At 41.1% G+C, this 20,771-nt stretch overlaps 1 protein-coding gene across 1 annotated transcript; it reads left to right on the top strand.

The window, feature by feature from the left end:
• The first annotated feature begins 15,947 nt into the window (after window positions 1–15,947).
• Window positions 15,948–16,910, top strand: LOC122928420 (olfactory receptor 6F1-like). The gene has a single exon (XM_044281229.1). The coding sequence runs from the start codon at window positions 15,948–15,950 to the stop codon at window positions 16,908–16,910; it is 963 nt and encodes a 320-aa protein (XP_044137164.1).
• Window positions 16,911–20,771: the final 3,861 nt, after the last annotated feature.

Consider the following 20,771-nt stretch of genomic DNA (forward strand, 5'->3'; position numbering starts at 1 on the left):
CATTTCTGCAGGATGAGGTAACTGAAGGTGGGGATAGGAGGGACCAGGAGATTAGAAAACACTAAGGGCTCATGCACATGACAGTGAATAATGGCCGTGTGACGACCGTTTAAGTAACTGCCATCACACGGCTATTTTTAGCACCAATGAAAGTCTATGGGGCTATTCACATGGCCATTCTTTTAACGGCCAGTGAATAGCGTCCATTCAAAAAAAAGACGTCCTATTTTGCCCATTTCCACGGCCAGATGGATCCCATTGAAATCAAAGGGACCGTTTTTAACGGCCGATTGACAGGATTGCACCCGTCTAACGGCCGTTATATATGGGTACACTCCATTGAGCAGAACCTGCGATATGCGTGGTGACGTAACCACATGGGAGCGCTCAGTGACGTCATCACGCACATCACACAGGTCCTTCGGCAGGTCCTGTTCAGTGCGAGCAAGTGGATGAGGTGAGGTTTCTTTTTTTGTGTAAAATCAAGAAAAAAAACTGCTGTGGGCCACTATGGGAGCATTATTTAAACCATGGGGGAAATTATTTAAGATGGGGTCCTACATTAGGGGCATTATTAAAGGTGGGGGCGGTAAAAAAAATTCATACACTATGGGGGACATTATTTTACCAGGGGGCCTACATCAGGAACATTATTGAAGCTGGGAACAATAAAAAAAATATCCTACACTATGTGGGACATTATTTAAGATGGGGGCCTACATTGGGGGCATTATTAAAGCTGGGGGTGGAAAAAAAAAATCATACACTATGGGGGATATTATTTTACTAGGGGGCCTTCATGGGGGGCATTATTAAAGCTGGGGACAGTAAAAAAATAAATAAATCCTACACTATGAGAGAAATTATTTTAGCTGGGTGCCTACATGGGGGCAATATTTAAGCTGGGAGCAGCAACAATAATAATATATTCCTACACTATGGGGGACATTATTTTTGCTGGGGGCCTACCATCCTGTGGGTGTTCTCAGAAGGGTGGGTCTAGAAATAACTGCCAATCAAATTCATCCGACTGATGCAAAACGGACATTAAAAACGGACACACTGCCAGAAAATGGATGCACACACTGATGCAAAATGGCCATGAAAAACTGACAGTGTGTCAGTTTTTAACCACCTCAGGACCGCCGAACGCAGGATTGCGTCCTGGCGGTGGCCCAGTTATTCCTCTTGGACACGCCGGTGCGTCATCTCGCAAGACCAGCGGCGATCATTCGGTGGCAGGCTGTAGATGCAATTTTTTTTTAACCCTTGAAAGGTATATCAGACGCTGTTTTGTTAACAGCGTCTGATATACCTGCTACCTGGTCATCTGGTGGTCCCTTTTGCTTGGATCGACTACCAGAGGACACAGGCAGCTCTGTAATAAGTAGCACCAAGCACCACACTACACTACACCCCCCAGTCCGCAAAACACGGACACCGCGGATCTGCAAAACACGGACACCGGCAATGTGCTTTCCGCATTTTGCAGATCCGCACATTGCCAGAACTATATAGAAAATGCCTTTTCTTGTCCTCAATTGCGGACAAGAATACGACATGTTCTATAGGCTCTACAAAAAATGCAGTGTTCGCCCGATCAGGCCTGATCTTGTAGGCACACTTGCGTTCAGTCCGTGGGTGAGATAAATATCTCTGTAAAATGACAACTTTGTATAAAAAAATTGAAAAGTTGTCTTTTACAGAGATATTTATCTCACCCAGCATGGGTATATGTAAAAAATACACCCCAAACACATTGCCCTACTTCTTCTGAGTACGGCGATACCACATGTGTGACACCTTTTTGCAGCCTAGGTGCGCAAAGGGGCCCAAATTCTAAAGAGCACCTTTAGGATTTCACAGGGCATTTTTTACGCATTTGGATTCGAAACTACTTCTCACGCTTTAGGTCCCCTAAAATGCCAGGGCAGTATAAATCCCCCACAAGTGACCCCATTTTGGAAAGAAGACACCCAAAGGTATTCCGTGAGGGGTATGGTGAGTTCATGTAAAATTTTATTATTATTTATTAGTGGAATATGAGACTTTGTAGGAAAAAAAAAAAACATTTTCCGCTAACTTGTCACAAAAAATAAAAACTTCCATGAACTCACTATGCCCATCAGTGAATACCTTAGGGTGTCTACTTTCCGAAATGGGGTCATTTGTGGGGCGTTTCTACTGTCTGGGCATTGTAGAACCTCAGGAAACATGACAGGTGCTCAGAAAGTCAAAGTGCGTAAATTCACATTTTTGCACCATAGTTTGTAAACGCTATAACTTTTATCCAAACCAATAAATATACACTTATTGCATTTTTTTTAATCAAAGACAAGTAGAACAATAAATTTAGAGTAAAATGTATATAGAAATGTAGTTTTAATTGAAAAATTTTACAACAGAAAGTTGCAAAAACTTTGGTCAATTTTGATTAATATCAAAAAAAGTAAAAATGTCAGCAGCAATGAGATACCACCAAATGAAACCTCTATTAGTGAGAAGAAAAGGAGGTAAAATTCATTTGGGTGGTAAGTTGTATGACCGAGCAATAAACCGTGAAAGTAGTGTAGTACAGAATTGTAAAACATGGTCTGGTCATTAAGGGGGTTTAAGCTAAGGGAGCTGAGGTGGTTAACTGACGTTTTTTTTCACTGTCGTGTGCATGTAGCCATAGCTTTGTAACAGAGAGCCCAGCTCCATTGAAGACATAATCAGGGTATGATGTCTTGCTCTCATCACCTCTCTTTGTATCATATGAACATCAGCCAATTGCCATGTTGGGCGCTGGTCAATAGGAGCTGGCTCATTTGTTTACATGACTCTCTGTGACTGTTACTTATCTTTATCTTTGTATAACTATTTTTGCACTAAGTCGAACTTAAGATCCCATTGTAATACATTTGGTATCAGAAGTGCAGTTTGAGCAAAAAATATACTTATTGTTTTTAAGATGATATAAAGAGTTGGTTTGGTCTGATTGATCCCTTTGTAGTTGAGGATTGGACCCCAGGCATCCATTAGACCACGGAAGGGTGACAGTTGTCTTATGGGATCTTTACAAGTGGCTAAATATATATCCGTAGAGATCATTGACGCAATCTGATAGGCTGCAGGAATTTGGGCAGTTGATAGCCTGTGATTGTAAATATTGGAGTTCATCCAACAGCTAATAAGGAAGAGTGCCTAGATGTTTAGGGAACATCATGAAAAAACATCTGTTAATTAATTTTTCATGCCCTAGTGTAGTAGATCCATGATTTGCATTAGAGACTGGGAAAATGGAAATATTCATGGAATTAAAGAGTTAGGGAAAAATAAGGGTTAAGGGAAAAGTGTAAAGATGTTTATAACTGTGGGTCCCTTAAATAATAATGCCCCTATAGAGCATCCAGCAAAAATACTCCCCTATTGTAGCCCGGTTATAATGCCCATATAGTGCCCCCAGTATTAATAATGAAACCGATAGTGCCTCCAGCAATAATAATGCCCCGATTGTACCCCCTGTTGTAATAATGTCACGGCTGAGGATGGGGAAAACCCTCAGCCGTGCAATGCCAGAAGATGTTAACCACTGCTCGGCCAGGACGAGAGAATTAGGGAGCAGGTCACCTCCTAATACATCCCTAATCCGTCCCTAACTCCTAGCTGCATGGGCCGACCTTGAAGGTAGGAGGGCCCATGCTCAGGAACCTCGGATCCCTACTCACCCTCCGACCGGTCCCTGAACTAGGAGTGAGGGTAAGACGACCTGTTCCTTCTGGACGCAGAGGAACAGGAGTCTCACTGGCCAAGCTGCAAGGAATGGGGAACAAATACAGGCCTATGGATATGGCAGGTGCTGCACTAGTTCCAGCCACCTGCCACAGCCTTGCTGACTGGATCCGTGTGCAGGCAAGCTGAAGTCCACAACAATACAAATAGAACTCAGCACACACACATCCACACACAGGAACCCAGATCCATAGCTGCACAGAATAATAAAGGAAAACATCAACTTAAACATCACACATAAACTTAAACTTATGACCACAAGGGTGGCCCCCACTGGCAGGTGAAAAAACACAGGAGGCTACTCCAGCTAGTCATGGCTGAAGTACCCCTCAGACTGGAGATAAACACTGAGGCTTTATAGGCCCAAGTAGTCACACCCACACAGACACGCCCAGTGTTCACACACAGAAGGAAATTAACCCTTCCAACACCAGGAAGTGTAGTGAGACCACATAAGGGGAAATACACACAAATACTCACTGCGGCTGTAACCGTTGACAACGACATGTGTGGCAAACGTGTCCTGGGAACTGGCCAAAAGGCCAAGACACTACCACCACTTGTACTAATACCAAACGTTGCCACGGGCAGCCACAGTGAAGGGAAAATGTCACAGTGCACACCAAACATAAAACAGAGTGCACACCAGACATTCAGAGTGTATACATACACACACACACAACTCCAAGGCAACCGCACACATACCTGTTGTCCGCGGCAACCACACTAGAGGCAGACAGCAAAGTGCCCCCAGCTGCAGTTGACACAACAAACCAAACCGCGGGCAACTGTATGCGGCTCCCAAGGAGTCACGGCCATAAACATGGTTGTGACAAATAATGCTCCAGTTCAAAAAATTTCCCTATAGATTCCCAGTATTAAAATGTCCCAGTGACTCCAGTAATGCCTCCTATAGTACCCCAGTATTAGAAATATTCCTGGTAATGACCCCTGTAGTGCCCCAGTATTAAAATGCCTCCAGTAATTCCCCTGCCCCCATACTTTGGCAGTAATGTCCCAACATTGCCCCTAGAAATGTCCCCCACAGTGACATCAGTAATGTTCCCCACATTGCTACCAGAAAAGTTCCCCCACAGTGTCCCCTGTAATGTCCCCCACAGTGCCGCCAGTAATAACGTCCCAGTAATGTCCGCAAGCTGCCAGGAAAAAATAAACTAAATTAATTCTCACCTGAATTTCCAATGCAGGCAGCAGATCTCTTTTGGCCCACAACCTGAGCTGTCTGTATTCAGGCTCACACTGCCTGGGACCCGATGCATTTGTTCATGATGATGTCATTGCCCTACAACCGCCTGCGCAGATTTACTGACTCATATACCACAGGGCCCTAAAGGGATTTTTCCACAAAATGTATTGTTTAGAGTTAAATCCAGCCCATACTTTTAAATATTTTTTGTATTTACAGTTATTTTTTAAATGTTTATATCTCCTGATATTACAGGAAAAGTGTTAGTATAATGACACCTGATTTTCTTAAATAGCTGTTTTTCTGTGTCCACTTCAGTAAATGTGCCAAGGTGGAAACAAATGCTCAGTCTTGCCTCCCTCTCTGTTTCTTTGCATTATGTGGAGAGATTACTGGTAGGGTAAGCCAGCTGGTTCTGAAGCTCTAATACTGTCACGAGGGTGTCAAGAGCCACGTCTGACTCCGTTATACCCGGGGTCAGGAAGTCGCAGCGGGTGGCTGCGCGCTCTATGTCTAAAGATCACGTTGTTTCTTAGTGATTGTTTTCTGTGTTTGCCTTGCAATCCTTTTTGTCTCACTCAGGGATCCGTAGCTTCTCCTCCTCAGCTGTTTCTTGTCTGCCACTCCCAACCTCCTTATATTCTCCTCTCACACTTCTCTAGTTGCCAGTTATAGAGCTTCCTGCCTGGACATCTATACTGACCCACTGGAGCTGTGAATCCTGGTTGTTGCTCCAGAGTGCTTCCCTCCGGATCCCTGTTGGGCTTTTTGTTGTCTCCTGTTGTCGCCCACCTGGGATTATATGTTTAGTCTGTATTGTCTGTCCTCCCCTTGGTGTTTTTCCTTTAGAGCTAGTGGTGCGGACTAGTGTTCCCACCGCCCTGTTCACTATCTAGGGCTCATCTTAGGGAAAGCCAGGGTTTTAGGCACGTGATCGGCGTACGGGTGAGGAACCCGTCTAGGGACGTCAGGGCAGCCAGGTGCCAGCCGCAAGGTGAGTCAGGGGTCACCACCTTCCCTCTCACTTGGGCAGGGCCTTCCTCTTTCCCTCCCTCTGTGTCACGTATGTGATAGTCACGCCGATCGTGATAAATACCCTCTCTGATTCTCAGAGGAGATGCTGAGCAATTAATAAGTAAGTGAAGCAGGGTTATTGTAATTGAAATTGCTCAGCATCTTCTCTGACAAGCAGAGATGCTGCAGCTTTAGAAGCATTCAGGTGACCAAACCAGGTTCTACATACCCAAAAGAGAGAATTAAGACTGAGCATGTGTGTCCACCTTGGGCACATTTACTGAGGTGGACTCAGAAAATTGTTCAGCAGAAACAGAAGGTGGTTTAACTTCATGTGGTCACCTGAATGCAGTAAAAAAAAACAGTCCCATTACATCAAAAAAAGTGTAATACCAAGTGATCAAATTACACAAAAAGTTTAATATTGAATGACAAAAAAATCATATGTAACCATAAATGGTACCAATAAAAACGTCATTGAGCCCTTACACAAGACGATATGCAGATTTTTTTTTTAGAAAATATGGATTTCTCAAAAATGCTTTATGTAAAATGGAAACAAAAAATGAAGTAGTCATATTTGGTATTTTTGCATCTGTACCTATCTGCTCTATAAAAATAGCACATGATCTAACCTGCCAGCTGAACATTGTAAAAAAACTAAAAAATAAAATGGTGCCTATTTATTTGTTACGTTACCTCACATAATATGAAGCAATCAACAATCATATGTACCCCAAAATAGTAGCAATAAAACTGCTACCTTATCCCATAGTTTCCAAAATTGTCACTTTTTGGGAGCTTCTACTATAAGGGTTTATCAGGGGGTCTTCAAATGTGACATGGCAACTTAAAATTATCCTAGTGAAATCTGCCCTCCAAAAACCATATATTGCTCCTTCCCTTCTGTGCCCTGCTATGTGGCCATACAGCAGTTTACAAACACATATGGGGAGTTTCTGTAAACTACAGAATCGGGGTAACAGATATTGAGTTTTGTTTGGCTGTTAACCCTTGTTGTGTTATAGGAAAAAAAAATGGATAAAATGGAAAATCTGCCAATAAAATAAAAATCTGAAATTTCATTTACCTAAAGGGTTAACAAAGTTTGTAAAATCAGTTTTGAATACCTTGAGGGGTGTAGTTTCTAAAATTGGGCCATTTATGGGTGCTTTTTATTATGTAAGCCCAACAAAGTGACTTTATAACTGAACTGATCCTTAAAGACTGAAGAAATTCTAACATCCCCAAAAAATAAAATAAAATGGCATTTACAAAATGATACAAACATAAAGTTGACATATGGAAAATGTAAAGTAATAACTATTTTATGAGGTACCACTCTTTTTTTTTAAAAGCAGAGAAATTGAAAGTTGTGAATTTTTCCACACTTTTCTACATGTCAAAGGGTTCACAAAAAGAAAGAAATAACACCAGTATTTATCCTTACTAGATTATATAATCAAATGATGAAGTTAATTTTGACTCTTCCAGCATATTTGCGATCTGTGACTCGCACCCTTTGTTTACATCTGGGCACAAAACTCACAGGGATTGTCTGTAGCATCAGGTCTCTGCTTCTCCTTCCCCTTCACTCTCAAACATCACAGATACAAGCCTGCTAGAAGCCCTGCTGGAAAACCCCAATCCTAAAGGTGGGTTTACACCGCACAATGTTGCAGCCGACTGCTCGTGTAGTAAAAGAGACCTCTACATTTAACTGCTATTGCGATCCTTCCTCCCCATACAGGATCATTGTTTATGGGCAGCAGATCTCTGTTTAGACAGCATGATCTGCTGCCCAGAAACAATGATTGATGGTGCCTGCATGAATGACAGGATCATGAACAAACTGATGAACGTTTCGCTCGTTCATCAGGTGATCAGCAGCATATTTAGATAGGCAGAATGTCGGGACGGAGCATTTGCAGAAACTGTCGTTCCCTATAATGTGCCCAAAAATTGGGCAGTCTAAATCCCTCTTTAGGCATTATTCACATATCAGTGTTTTGGTCAGTGATTTTCATTAGTGACTGTGAGCCAAAAGCAGGAGTGGAAGCTACACAGATATAAAGTATAATAGAAAGATCTGCACCTGTTCTGTGTTTAGAACCACACCTGGTTTTGGCTGACAATCACTGATGGAAATCACTGACTAAACACTAAGGCCCCTTTCACACAAGAGTGACGGATTGGCTCTTGATGCGTTCAGGGTGCGTTCAGGAAAACTCGCACCATTTTGCAAGCAATTGTAGTCAGTTTTGTCTGTGATTGAGTTCAGTGGTTCAGTTTTTTCGCGCAGGTGAAATGCGCATTGATGCGTTTTTCACATGCATGATAAAAAAGTAAATGTTTACAAACAACATCTTAGCAACCATCAGAGAAAAACGCATCGTATCCGCACTTGCTTGCGAATTCGATGCGTTTTTCACGCAGCCCCATTTAATTCTATGGGCCCAGCGGTGTGTGAAAAACGCTGAATATAGAACATGCTGCGATTTTCACGCAACGCACAAGTGATGATTCAAAAACAATGCTCATGTACACAGACCCATTGAAATAAATGGGTCTGGATTCAGTGCGGGCGCAATGCGTTCGCATCACGCATTGTACCCGCGCGGAAAACTCACTCGTGTGAAAGGGGCCTAACTGTGTGACTAAGGCCTAAGAAATAGCATAATTGTTGACGTGTCTACAGGGCAGGGTCCTGTTGAATGAGCAGAACACCACTCTCAGAGGCAAGGTCACTGATGATGTTGTGTCGACAGGGCAAAGACTTAATGCCTTTCCACGTCTCGGATGACAATGTAATGTAATTGGGACAGGGAACCAACACGTCACATCGCCACGACGGAGTGCAGGAAAATGGGGAATTACAGATGAACAACCAATATTAGTAAGTGATAATACAGTCATGATCAAAAGTTTAAGACCACTTGAAAAATGGCAAAAAATCATATTTAGCATCGCTGTATCTTAACAAGGTTCCAAGTAGAGCTTCAACATGCAACAAGAAGAAATGGGAGTGAGACAAAATATCTGTAAAGAATAAATCAAGGCAACTGGACTTACTATAGATTTCTTGAAAACGTTTTAACTCGTTCTTCCAACGAGCTTTCTCAATTCTGAGTGACTGTACAAGAATTCTCTGGGAAAAAATATGTAACTGAATCAACATCTGGTAATTATACCCAGCATGGGTTCAGAGGTCATTATACCCAGCATGGGGTCAAAGGTGTTGATATCATTATCCTAATTGGAGTCAGTAGGTGATAATGACCTCCCAGAAAAAGGTGTCAAGACAGCATTGTATGTTTTCAAGAAATCTACAGTAAGTCCAGTTGCCTTGATTTATTCTTTACAGATATACCATGACCTGGATAAATGAGAACCTTCACAGACGAGTGAAACAAAACATTTTTGGAGCATTCGATTTAATGAAAACAACGAATAAACTGAAACAGGCTGTTTTTCAGCTCATCAAAAGTTTAGGACCACACCTCCAAAAAAAATAAATAAACCCCCCCCAAAAACAGAAATCCAACTTCCAAACATGAACTCAGTAATGAGTAGCTCCGCCGTTTCCATGAGGTGAGTGGGAACATTTCTCCAAGTGGTGAAGACGGCCGCACGAAGACCATCTACTGTCTGGAACTGTTGTCCATTTTTGTAAACTTCCCTAGCCATCCATCCCCAAAGGTTCTCAATTGGATTTAGATCAGGGGACACGCAGGATGGGCCAAAAGAATGATGTTGTTCTCCTCGAAGAAGTCCCCTGTCCTGCGGACATTGTGTACTGTAGTGTTGTCCTGTTGAAAAACCCAGTCGTTACCACACAGATGAGAGCCCTCAGTCATGAGGAATGCTCTTTGCAACATCTGGACATCCTGACGAAGCCTTTCCAGGTGAAACGTGCGTCGAGGTGCAGCTCCGGTCACATACTCTGGGTTCCAGCATACCATGGGTAACTTTGCATCTGTTGTCATGCCTTGTTAGTTAGTTTGTTATTTTAAGGATACTGGTCACACCTAGCACTTTTGCCCTGCCTTATTCTGTGTGATTTGGCCACCTGCAATTCCATGCAGCCTTTTTATTATTCTGGGGTGGGCAATCTTGGCTACGTGTGACCTTTTTTACCTTGTATAAGCATGCAGCATACTTACCATTATATGTCACTTTGGGTGTACCTACAGTTCACCCACATCTATGCGGTCTCATACCCAGGGCTGTGACCCCTCTTTCCCTGTCAGTTGGGTTTTGTGAGGGTGGTTGCTTTTGACCCTGCTACACGGGGGCCCCCCACCCTCCTCTATCCTTGTGCCTTATGTCATTCTATTTTTTGTTATTTTATTATGTCTTAATAAATTACATATATTTTACATGTGCATTTTTCATCTTCTTTGAGGTTATTGGTCTGGTTCTTTTGTTTGGTTGAGTATAGTATACCAGACCCCAGTGTTATCTTACATACCATTTGAGTGAGTTCTTCTTTATAGGTTGGTCAAACATCTGGACATAGCCAGCGGCCGTTTGACCCCCCTGCACTTCCTGAAGCTCCATTGTTACACTGAAGGAAAAAGCACCCCAGACCATTATGGCTCCCCTTTCACTGTGGCGCGTAGAAAACATCTCAGGTGGGATCTGCTTGTCATGCCAGTAACGTTGGAAACCATCAGGACCATGAAGGTTACATTTTTTCTCGTCAGAGAATAAAAATTTCTTCCACCTTTGAATTTCCCATGTTTGCTGCTCTCTTGCAAAGTCCAAACGAGCAGTTCTGTGGAGTTCAAGGAGACGAGGTCTTTGAAGACGTTTTTTGTTTTTGAAGCCCTTCAGTCTCAGATGCTGTCTGATGGTTATGGGGCTGCAGTCAGCACCAGTAAGGGTCTTAATTTGGGTCGAGGATCATCCAGTGTCTTGGCGGACAGCCAATTGGATCCTCTGGCTCAGTGCTGATGAAATTTTTTGGGGTCTTCTACTTGACTTTTTTGTTCCATAACCCTCAGGATCATTTAAGAAATTCCAAATGACTGTTTTACTGCGTCCCACCTCAGCAGCGATGACGCGCTGTGAGAGACCCTGCTTATGCTGTTCAACAACCTGACCACGTTCAAAAATGGAGAGTTTTTTTGCATTTGCCATCGCAACGTGTGACTACCTGACAGAAAATGACAATGAATCCACATCTTTGCACAGATTTGGCCTTTTAAAGGCATGTAGTCCTAAAATTTGGATCAGCTGAAAAACAGCCTGTTTCAGTTTAATCGTTATTTTCAATTAATTGAATGCTCAAAAAATGTTTTGTCTCACTCTCATTTCTTCTTGTTGCATGTTGAAGCTCTACTTGGAACCTTGTTAAGATCCAACAATGTAAAATATGATTTTTTGCCATTTTTCAAGTGGTCTTAAACTTTTGATCAGGACTGTATGTGTTGTTTCCAGTCAATTGATGCTGAAAATTGAAAAGCTGAGCTATCACTTTAAAGTCTAGGACAATGCGCCACACATATATGGCGTATGGTAGTAAATAGGTTAAATGTCATATTTATATACTGTAATTGCCACAGTAGGGTCATTATACCCTTCCTATGTAGTACACATAGGAATGAGCTCCTATTATAGACAAAAAGTGTTTTCCAATAGATGCCTATGGGATTCATGTTACTTAAACTTAATTAGACCTACGGAGGTTTAGCAAAGGTAGGCCCTAAGATAATACACTGGAGATTAAAGTGTTTAAATGAGACTCCCCTCTCAGGTTTGTCTGTCTGATACTATCTCAAGACGAGTGAAAAACCTAACGTGCATCAAAAATATATTTTATTCCATGTCAAGGACTGAAGCAACATGGGGTAAACCTTCTCTTTTCAGTCACTCGATGGAATTACTATAAGATAAAGGTAACATATCTAATTGAATCAGTAACCAAGAACTGCTAAAGGAATGCTAAGGAGGAAACACAGGGCACTGCAGGACATTCCAGATCTACACAGGTAAAGATGTTCATGCATTTAAGGTGAATCTTTAGTCCACAATTTTTTATGGACTATTTACTGAACTGTTTAGAATTTTTGTAATTGTTCAGCATTCTGATTAACTTAAAATAGTGATACACGTGGTAAAACATGCCGCAAGTGGCTATTCATTTGTATACCCCATGCGGTCAGCAGCAGTAAGCAGCAGGACATGTTTTACGTATAGTTGCCCGCAAGTACAACAGGTGCAATCATTACAAGTCTGTCTCAGAAACCTACTTTTCTTTAAAATCTATTGATAAATGAGATGCTGTGATTCCTAACTTCATCATGACCACATCTGGACCATGCCAAGGGGTCATAACCTTAAGGAATAAAAATTACTCAACCGCCTAAATATGGACTATACACAGTGGGTGGGTTCAATGGAATACACATTCACAACTCAATGTGTCTAATGTTTCTACTGTGCAGACATGCTACATGAGAGGGAATTTATTATAGATTGGCTATATACTTTGCAACCTGATCTGGTATATTTAGAAACATAGAATAATTAAGGCAGGAAAAGATGGCATGGTCCATCTAGTCTGCCCTTATATTTCTATTTCCGTTTCCTCCAGGCTGTGCAGATCTTGTCACAGTGCAGTTCACTTGTGCCATGTCTGCACCACTGCATAGTTCCTAACACTACTTGCCGTGTAGGCTGGCTGCATGCGCTCTGCGTACTGGCTGCAGGCTGCTACCCATGTATGTTGATTGCTTGGGTGCTGTGTGCTGGCTGCTGTCTTCTGTGTCTGAACGTGGGCCTTCTGTATGTGGATACTCTCCTGTGTTCAGTGTGTGAACTGTGAATATGTGTACTACCGTGTCTGCATCGCAGTCTAGTTCCTCACACTGTTGCCGTGCAGGCTGGCTGCATGTGCTCTCGCGTACTGGCTGTAGGCTGTCTCCTGTGACTGCTGGTTGCTTGGGGTTGTATGCTGGCTGCAGCCTTCTGTGTGTGAACGTGAGCCTGTGAATATGGATACTCTCTATGGTCACAGAACAGTTTGCGGTTTATACGTGCTGACTGCCTCCGCCCTTGTGTACTGGCTGTGGGACAACTCCCTTGTATGCTGGTTGCTTGGGTGGTGCATACTGGCTGTCACCTTCTGTGTTCTATGTATCTGTGTATTCCCTGTGATTTATTTGCTCTGTGTTCACGTAGGGTTAATGTTTCCCTGTGTTTGTATCTGATTATCAGCTGGTCAGCTGACTTAATTGACCTGGCTATATAGACCCGTGTGTTGCATGCCTGGAAGTCTTTCCCCAGCATGGCTGTGTGCATGATGTATGGTTCAGACCTCGGTGTTTGCCTGGTAATTCATCAATCTCACCATGTCTCAATGTCACCATGGTTCTTTTCTGTATGTTTGGTGTCTGGTGCTATCTGGCCTTGTATGTTGGGGAACGCTTTGCTCCCCATTCTGCATGGGTTCCAGTGTCATGCCTGTGCAGCTTTGTCTGTGATCATCATGCATCCATTCTGCAGGCATCTGCCTGTCTCCTCTCTGTGACTACCATGCATCTGTTCTGCATTGGGTCCAGGCATCTGTTTTTGCATTTTCGTTTTTCACTCCCTGCTCTCCGGAGCCATAACTTATTTTTTTTTCCGTTTGCATAACTATATAAGGATTTGGTGTGGGAAGCTGGAAAAAAATTCCAAAAGGGGTGGAGTTGGGGAAAAAACTAATTCTGCCATAGTTTTATAGGTTTTGTTTTTATGCCGTTCCCTATGCGGGAAAAATGAGTTACTTTCATTCTCCAGGTCAGTACAATTACAGCAATACCACATTGATGTTGTTTTTCTAGTGTTTTAATACTGAAAAAAAAAGTCATTGCCATATTCTGCCCCAAATAACTTTTTTATAGTTCTGTTTACAGAGCTGTCTGAAAGCAATTTTTTTTTTGTGGGATGATCTGTTGTTTTTATTTATAACATTTTGGAGTGTGTACGACTTTGTGATCACTTTTTCTTCAATATTTTTGGGAGGTGAAGTAGCAAAAAAAGGGTGAATCGGCCATTTAGATTTTTTTTTCCATTATACAGTTTTCCATATGGGTTAAATATTTTTAGATTTTAACAGGATGTGCGTTTTTGTACTACAATGTTTAGTTTTTTTAATTATGTATTTATTTATTTTTATTCTAGAGAAAGGGGGTAAAACTTTTCCTACAATAGAAAACAATCACTAACAATCTCCCTAAACAACTTTTAGTTCATTCTGAAAAAGATAATTCAAGTGTAGAATTATGAAAATATAAACATATTATATCAAAAATAAATACAGTGTAATATCATTCAAGTTTATTTAATATGAATTTTTCGTTTTCCAGATAGGACAACTAAATGGCCATTTATGAGTGAAGGTGCATTTCCAGATACGATTCTGTACAGTTTTTCAGTATTTTCTTAAAGAAATGCAATAAGTAGTCAGTCTGATGCAGTACTGCTATCTGTATTAGATTGATTATATTAAGAGAGTAAATATGATTATATATGTAATATTCACCACCAGGGGAATAATATGTAACCATAAGGCCCTACTGCAAAACTTTGAATAGGACCACACTTCAATAATATCACATTGGACAGTGAAATTATAACGGTACACTTGTGATTATGTTGGTCTCCACTCTGGGACTTGTTTCTTTTCTTAGGCTAGGTCTACACAACGACATTTTTCGCGTGACATTTTCGCACCAATGTCGCGGGACAATTTCTTATGATAGTCTATGGTGTCGCACTGCAAGAGATGGATTTTTCTGCGACTGTCGCATCGCAGTTGCAGCATGTCGCATTACCATTATAAAAATTGTTGCCCGACATTGGTGCCACAAAATGTCGCGCGACAAATGTTGCAGTGTAGTTGTTCCCTATCTGTCGCGCGTCGTTGTGTAGACTTAGCCTTAACCACTTCCAAAGATACCAAATATGTCTAGTTTTTTTTAATTATTATTATTATTTTAACGTTTTACACAATAAGAACATTTTTAGAAAATAAATCATGTTTTTGTGTTGCCATTTTCTTAGAGGCATATTTTTTTAATTTTTCTGGCTATGGTCTTGTGTGAGGGCTTGTTTTTTGCGGGATCAGGTGACGTTTTCATTGCTACCATTTTGGGCTACATACAACTTTTTATTGATTGATATTATGTTTTTGGGAGGTGAGGTGACTAAAAAAAGCTGTTTTGGTGTAATTTTTATTTATTTATTTTGCACACCATTCACTTGATGGGGTAGATCATGTGATATTTTTGTAGAGCAAGTTGTTATGCTGTACAGCCTCAGTGCAGGGCTGATAGGGGTCACATGACCACCGGGCCGGGACAGGAAGTGGCACATCACTTCCTGATCTGTATAAGCAGAGCTCCTTCAGCGCTGTGTATACAGTGATCTAGAAGGCAAGGACACCCAGGAACAGTCTCTGCCTTCTCTTTGGGGTGTCCTGCTGTCACTGACAGTGGGCCCCTGGCTCAGCATCTGCATAATTAGCATGCAGCTGCTATCTCTGAAAAGACACTTAGAAACGTCCGATCAGAGAGAAACCCGACCGCCCAGGAAGTTTACAGTCAATGGGCGGTCGGGAAGTGGTTAAACGTACAGGGAAAATGCACAATATAGTCATAGTACAGAGATAATGTGAGGGGAGTGGTAATTACTGTATGTGCACATATATGTCAGTGCAAATAGAGTGCTCACAGTGATGTCCAAGTAGAAGGATAATGCAAATGTTTATATAAGACAGAAATAATCCCAAAATAGAGGAATGATGCCTGTGGTAATACAGATAGAACTGCAACAGGAAAAAGGGCATCCATTTTTACAAGATTGAGACTCATTAATAGATATGTTGTCTAAACTATCACCCCGAAATCTAACACCTAACATTTCTTCCTATTACATCTTCTCTTCACAGATGGACTCTTTTAAAATGACTCTTTCACGTTGGAATGAAACTGAAGTAACATTCTTTATTCTTTTGGGATTTTCTGGCACTTTCGAGATGCAGCTATTTTACTTTTGTGTCTTCTTGGTCATTTACATCCTAACACTGCTGGCCAATCTTCTCATAATCACAGTGGTCAGCCTAAATGCTCATCTTCATATTCCTATGTATTTCTTCCTCAGTAACTTTGCAGTACTGGATACCTGGTGTTCAACTGCCGTCATACCTAAAACACTTAGTTATCTCATCACACAAAACAAAGTCATTTCACATTCTGGTTGTCTCGCCCAACTGTGCTTTGTACATTCTGTAGGCCCTACAGAATTATTTTTATTAACTGTTATGGCCTATGACCGATATCTTGCAATCTGTTTCCCTTTACAATATGCAACAATGATGAACAGCCAGGTCTGCCTTTACTTATGCATTGGCTCCTGGATGAGTGGCTTCTCTACTGGTTGGACATTGACAATCCCAACAGCCTTGCTGAATTTCTGTGGACCCAATCTCATAGATCATTTTTTCTGTGATTATATTCCCTTGGTAAAACTTTCCTGTTCAGACACATCCACCAGCGAGACCGTTTTCTTTTCATTCGCTTGGGTAGTTGTGCTGATGTCACTTATATTTACAACTGTCTCATATTCCTACATAATTAAAACTATACTCCAAATTCCATCCAGTCTTGGTCGCCAGAAGGCCTTTTCCACATGTGCTGCCCACCTAACAGTGGTCATAATATTTTATGGGACGGTTATCTTCATGTATGTTCGCCCAAGAGCTTCATACTTCTCAAGCAAGGATAAAATCATATCTTTGTTTTATTCTGTTATCACTCCACTCCTAAATCCCCTCATATATAGCCTTAGAAACAGAGAATTCAAGAAGGCTTTGAAGAGCGTACACCAAAAATGTGTAAAATCGATGAACTATGCAAACTATGGTTGAAGAATTACATTTTTCATCAAAACAATGTGCCAGTTAACAACACTGTCTAATCCAAAAACGGTGTTGTCTTTGGCAACCAATGCAGCTTCCATAAGAGATGATGGTTGTGCTGTGATTGGTAGCAAGGCAACAAGGCTAGTTTTAATAATTTTCCACAAGGAGTGCAACTAAAAAATGCTGGGCCAATGCCAGGAGTGTACCCTTTGTGCCAGGCCCTGCTATGCTGCATAAACGCTTATTAGGAGAAAGAAAGAGTTGTAAAGAGGAAGGCAGATAAAGACAACACAAATAGATTTCAAGCAGACATTACTGACATTAACCCATTCACTGCCCTAGACCACCAGAGATCCTTACATTAACCCTTTCATTGTCCAAGACTGCTAGGGATCCTGCAATTAACCCACTCGTGGTCCTAGAACACAGGGTACACTGACATTAACCCATTCACTGTCCTTTCATCGCCCTAGACCCACAGGCATACACAAATTAACACCTTCATTACTCCAGGAATGCTGACATTAACCCCCTCACTGCCCTAGACCATAAGACATTAAGCTTTACTGCACTTGACCTGGATTTGTTTAATACTATTTGTCTGAATGTTATGAGGCCCTGTATATATAAATGCTGTATAGCTAATTAGGGTCTGTACAGTAAGATTTACTGTGAGGAGGCCCTTTTGCACCAGGGTACGCCCCTGATAGTTAATTTCTGTCTATTCAGATAATACATTTTGAAAGGAAAACAGTCAAAACACACCATAGCTTTCATTTGTTATTTATGCCATTCACTAATAGTTATAAATCTATTGTACAGATTGTCATATATCAAATATCACATCTAATATATCTTAAATTGTATTGTATACTTAATAAAATGTACTCAAAAAGCCATATTTATGTAGTTCAATCTTTGGCTTACCGTATATACTCGAGTATAAGACGAGTTTTTTGGCACATATTTTTGTGCTCAAAAAGCCCCCTCGTCTTATACTCGAGTCTAGGTCTTGATTGCGAAAATTCTCAAATTTTCGCATAAAAATTCGCATGAACTGGTATTTTCCCAAAAATCGAATATTCGCTTTAGTTGGTTTTTGTACTGTTAAAGTTATTGTTGATACCATATTGTTTTTCTTTGAAATAAATATTCAAAAACCTTTAACCTACTGATGCCTCAATTAATGTAATTTTATTGGTACGGTATCTATTTTTATTTTTGAAATTTACCAGTAGCTGCTGCATTTCCCACCCTAGTCTTATACTCGAGTCAATAATTTTTCCCATTTTTTGGGGGTAAAATTAGGGGCCTCGGCTTATACTCGAGTATATACGGTATTTTTTTCAATTGTCTTTATTTCTACTGTCTAATATACTGGTATATAAATATATCCCAATATCTATTCTACATACTCAAACTGGTGACAATAGTAAAGACCCTAGGTCTGTGCTGGCTAACCTCTGGCACTCCAGCCGTGGTAAATCTACGACTCCAAAGATGTACACTTGCTTAGCTGAACTCCATAGAAATGAACGGAGCATGCTGGGAGTCGTAGTTTCACCACAGCTGGAATGCCCTATATGGTCCGTTCATACTGCTATCGCATTGCATGGCATTATTGTGATGTTTACAAAGAGACACCACCCTTTACTTTTCCTTCACTTGTCAACAGTCTTAGAATGTCCAGGAGACTCCTGGTGAAAGAGAGATCTCCTGGACTCCCAGAAGTATCCCCTTGACTTTCCTCTCCCTGTTCCTATGCTGTCCTCTAATATCAGGCGAAGCAGCAGACAAACATAATACTGCATAACAGCAACAGCAGAAAGTTGTGTGTAGCAGCACCCAGGAGCACAGGAAAGAACAGGAACGGCAGGAGGTGAGTAGCTGAACATCTGAAGTGTGTAAAAGGTAAGGAAAAACGGGATCAGTAGTGGCACTGCAAAAACTCATTAAGGATGAATTGATAAAAGTAAAGAACACTTTATTGGTGATGGGACAACTAGTTTTGGGAACGGAAAGATCCCTTCGTCAGGTCAGGCACACCATAATACAACAATGATATACAGTTTAAAAAAGTCATTTTGATAAAATTCTTCCCAAGGGAGGATGAATAGGTAAGAAATGCCCCACCTATTGGCTGTGCATATCACATAAAAAATGTATAGTCAAAATAAATTCTAGTGGAATTATCCCCTCTCAGCATATAATATTACACTTATTAAAACACATTTTAAAAACATTAGAAAGATTAGACACTAAACTAGATCTTAATAGAATAAATAAAAATGAGTAAATAAATAAAACAACTTAAATAAAATTTATGTTAATGGGATGTTTGAAGTGAAAAAATTAATTATGAATTGTATGTTATTCACACAGTGTTATTCACCACGATGGAAATTCAAACTGCATCACTATTATTCCAATAGACCATATTCTGAGGTGCTGAGAAAACGCAAAGTGTTTTGGATCTACAAATTACAGTCAATTCAGCCCATGGCCTTCATGAGATCACTATCCATAATCTATTTGGCCACTAAATTAAGTATCTGGTTTTGTTTCAGGTGTCCTACTGCCACCCTGTGGCCATTTTTTTGTACAGTCCCCATATCCTAGAATATCAACTAGATAGTCCAAATACATGCGAGTAACATAAGTTTTATCACCCCCTTATTTTTAACAAATTCATCCCATTAACATCAATTTCATCTAAGCTGTTTTATTTATTTATACCAATAAGATCTGTTTTTTTCTATTACTTATTATCCATTGTTTTATTTATTATCTCATTAGGCAGCATCATAATGTTTATAATGTTTTAAATATGTATTTTAAGAAGTGTATTATTATATGCTGAGAGGAGAAACATCCACTTGATTTTTTATTATAATTTTTTTTTATGTGACATGGTATTATTTTTCTTGCTATGTCAATCACTAGATAGGGGCACTTCTTACCTGTCTGCTCTGCCTTCGGAAGAATTTTAACGCCAAAGTGCCTTTTTAAACTGTGTGTATCATTGTTGTAGTATGGTGTGTGCAAACTGATGAAGGGATCCATCCCATAATACATTGTATTACATTGCGTTCTTTACTGTCATCAATTCATCCTGGATGAGTTCTTGCAGCACCACTACTGATCTAGTTTTTTTCCTTACCCACTGTTAGTTCCAGATCTGTCACTGGAGGTATAGCGTGCAGCAGCTGATTATTCTCCATACCCCATACACTGCATTACAGGTTGTTGTGCCCTCCATGTGAAAACATTAGGTGAGCAGCCTGCATTTGCATTTGGTCTGAATAAAGGGGTGTAACTCCAGTGGTTTGTGCCTACTGTCCTCTCCCTTCTCCTGGGAGGCATGGCAACATATTGCTCACCTGCCCCCTGTTCAGTTCACCCAGCCTGCTGGCATCTCTCTGCTCCTTCCCGGCAGGCACTCCCACCGGAGTAGAGATGCTCTATCGCACCCCATAGGCTGAGGCCTGTTCCTTGCCTGCACTGCCTCCAGCTCTTAAAGAGTCAGTATGTCACAAACGTACCTGTCCGGGCTCCAGCAGTGAGATCTCTAGCTTTGGCGCAACTGCACCAGGAGAGACACGCAGCTAAGCCACTCCCCCTGGTAATGCGACAACGTCATTAGCAACTGGACGCAATGCTTTCTCCCCACAGCGGACGTGTGCTACAGGAGACTAGCAGTGGGATGATTGCTCAGCTGATCTGTGTGCTGTGTGATGACTATTGTCTGATCCAGGGACTCAGCGCTCTGTTTAAACCCCTGCTCGCAATACACCCTTTCCAGTTGTAGGTTTTCCTTGATGTGCTCCAGTTGCTATTTTGCTGTTTGGATTTTTGCTATTGGATTTA

Source organism: Bufo gargarizans, chromosome 1 (genome assembly GCF_014858855.1).
Source record: "Bufo gargarizans isolate SCDJY-AF-19 chromosome 1, ASM1485885v1, whole genome shotgun sequence".
Taxonomy (NCBI): Eukaryota; Metazoa; Chordata; class Amphibia; order Anura; family Bufonidae; genus Bufo; species Bufo gargarizans.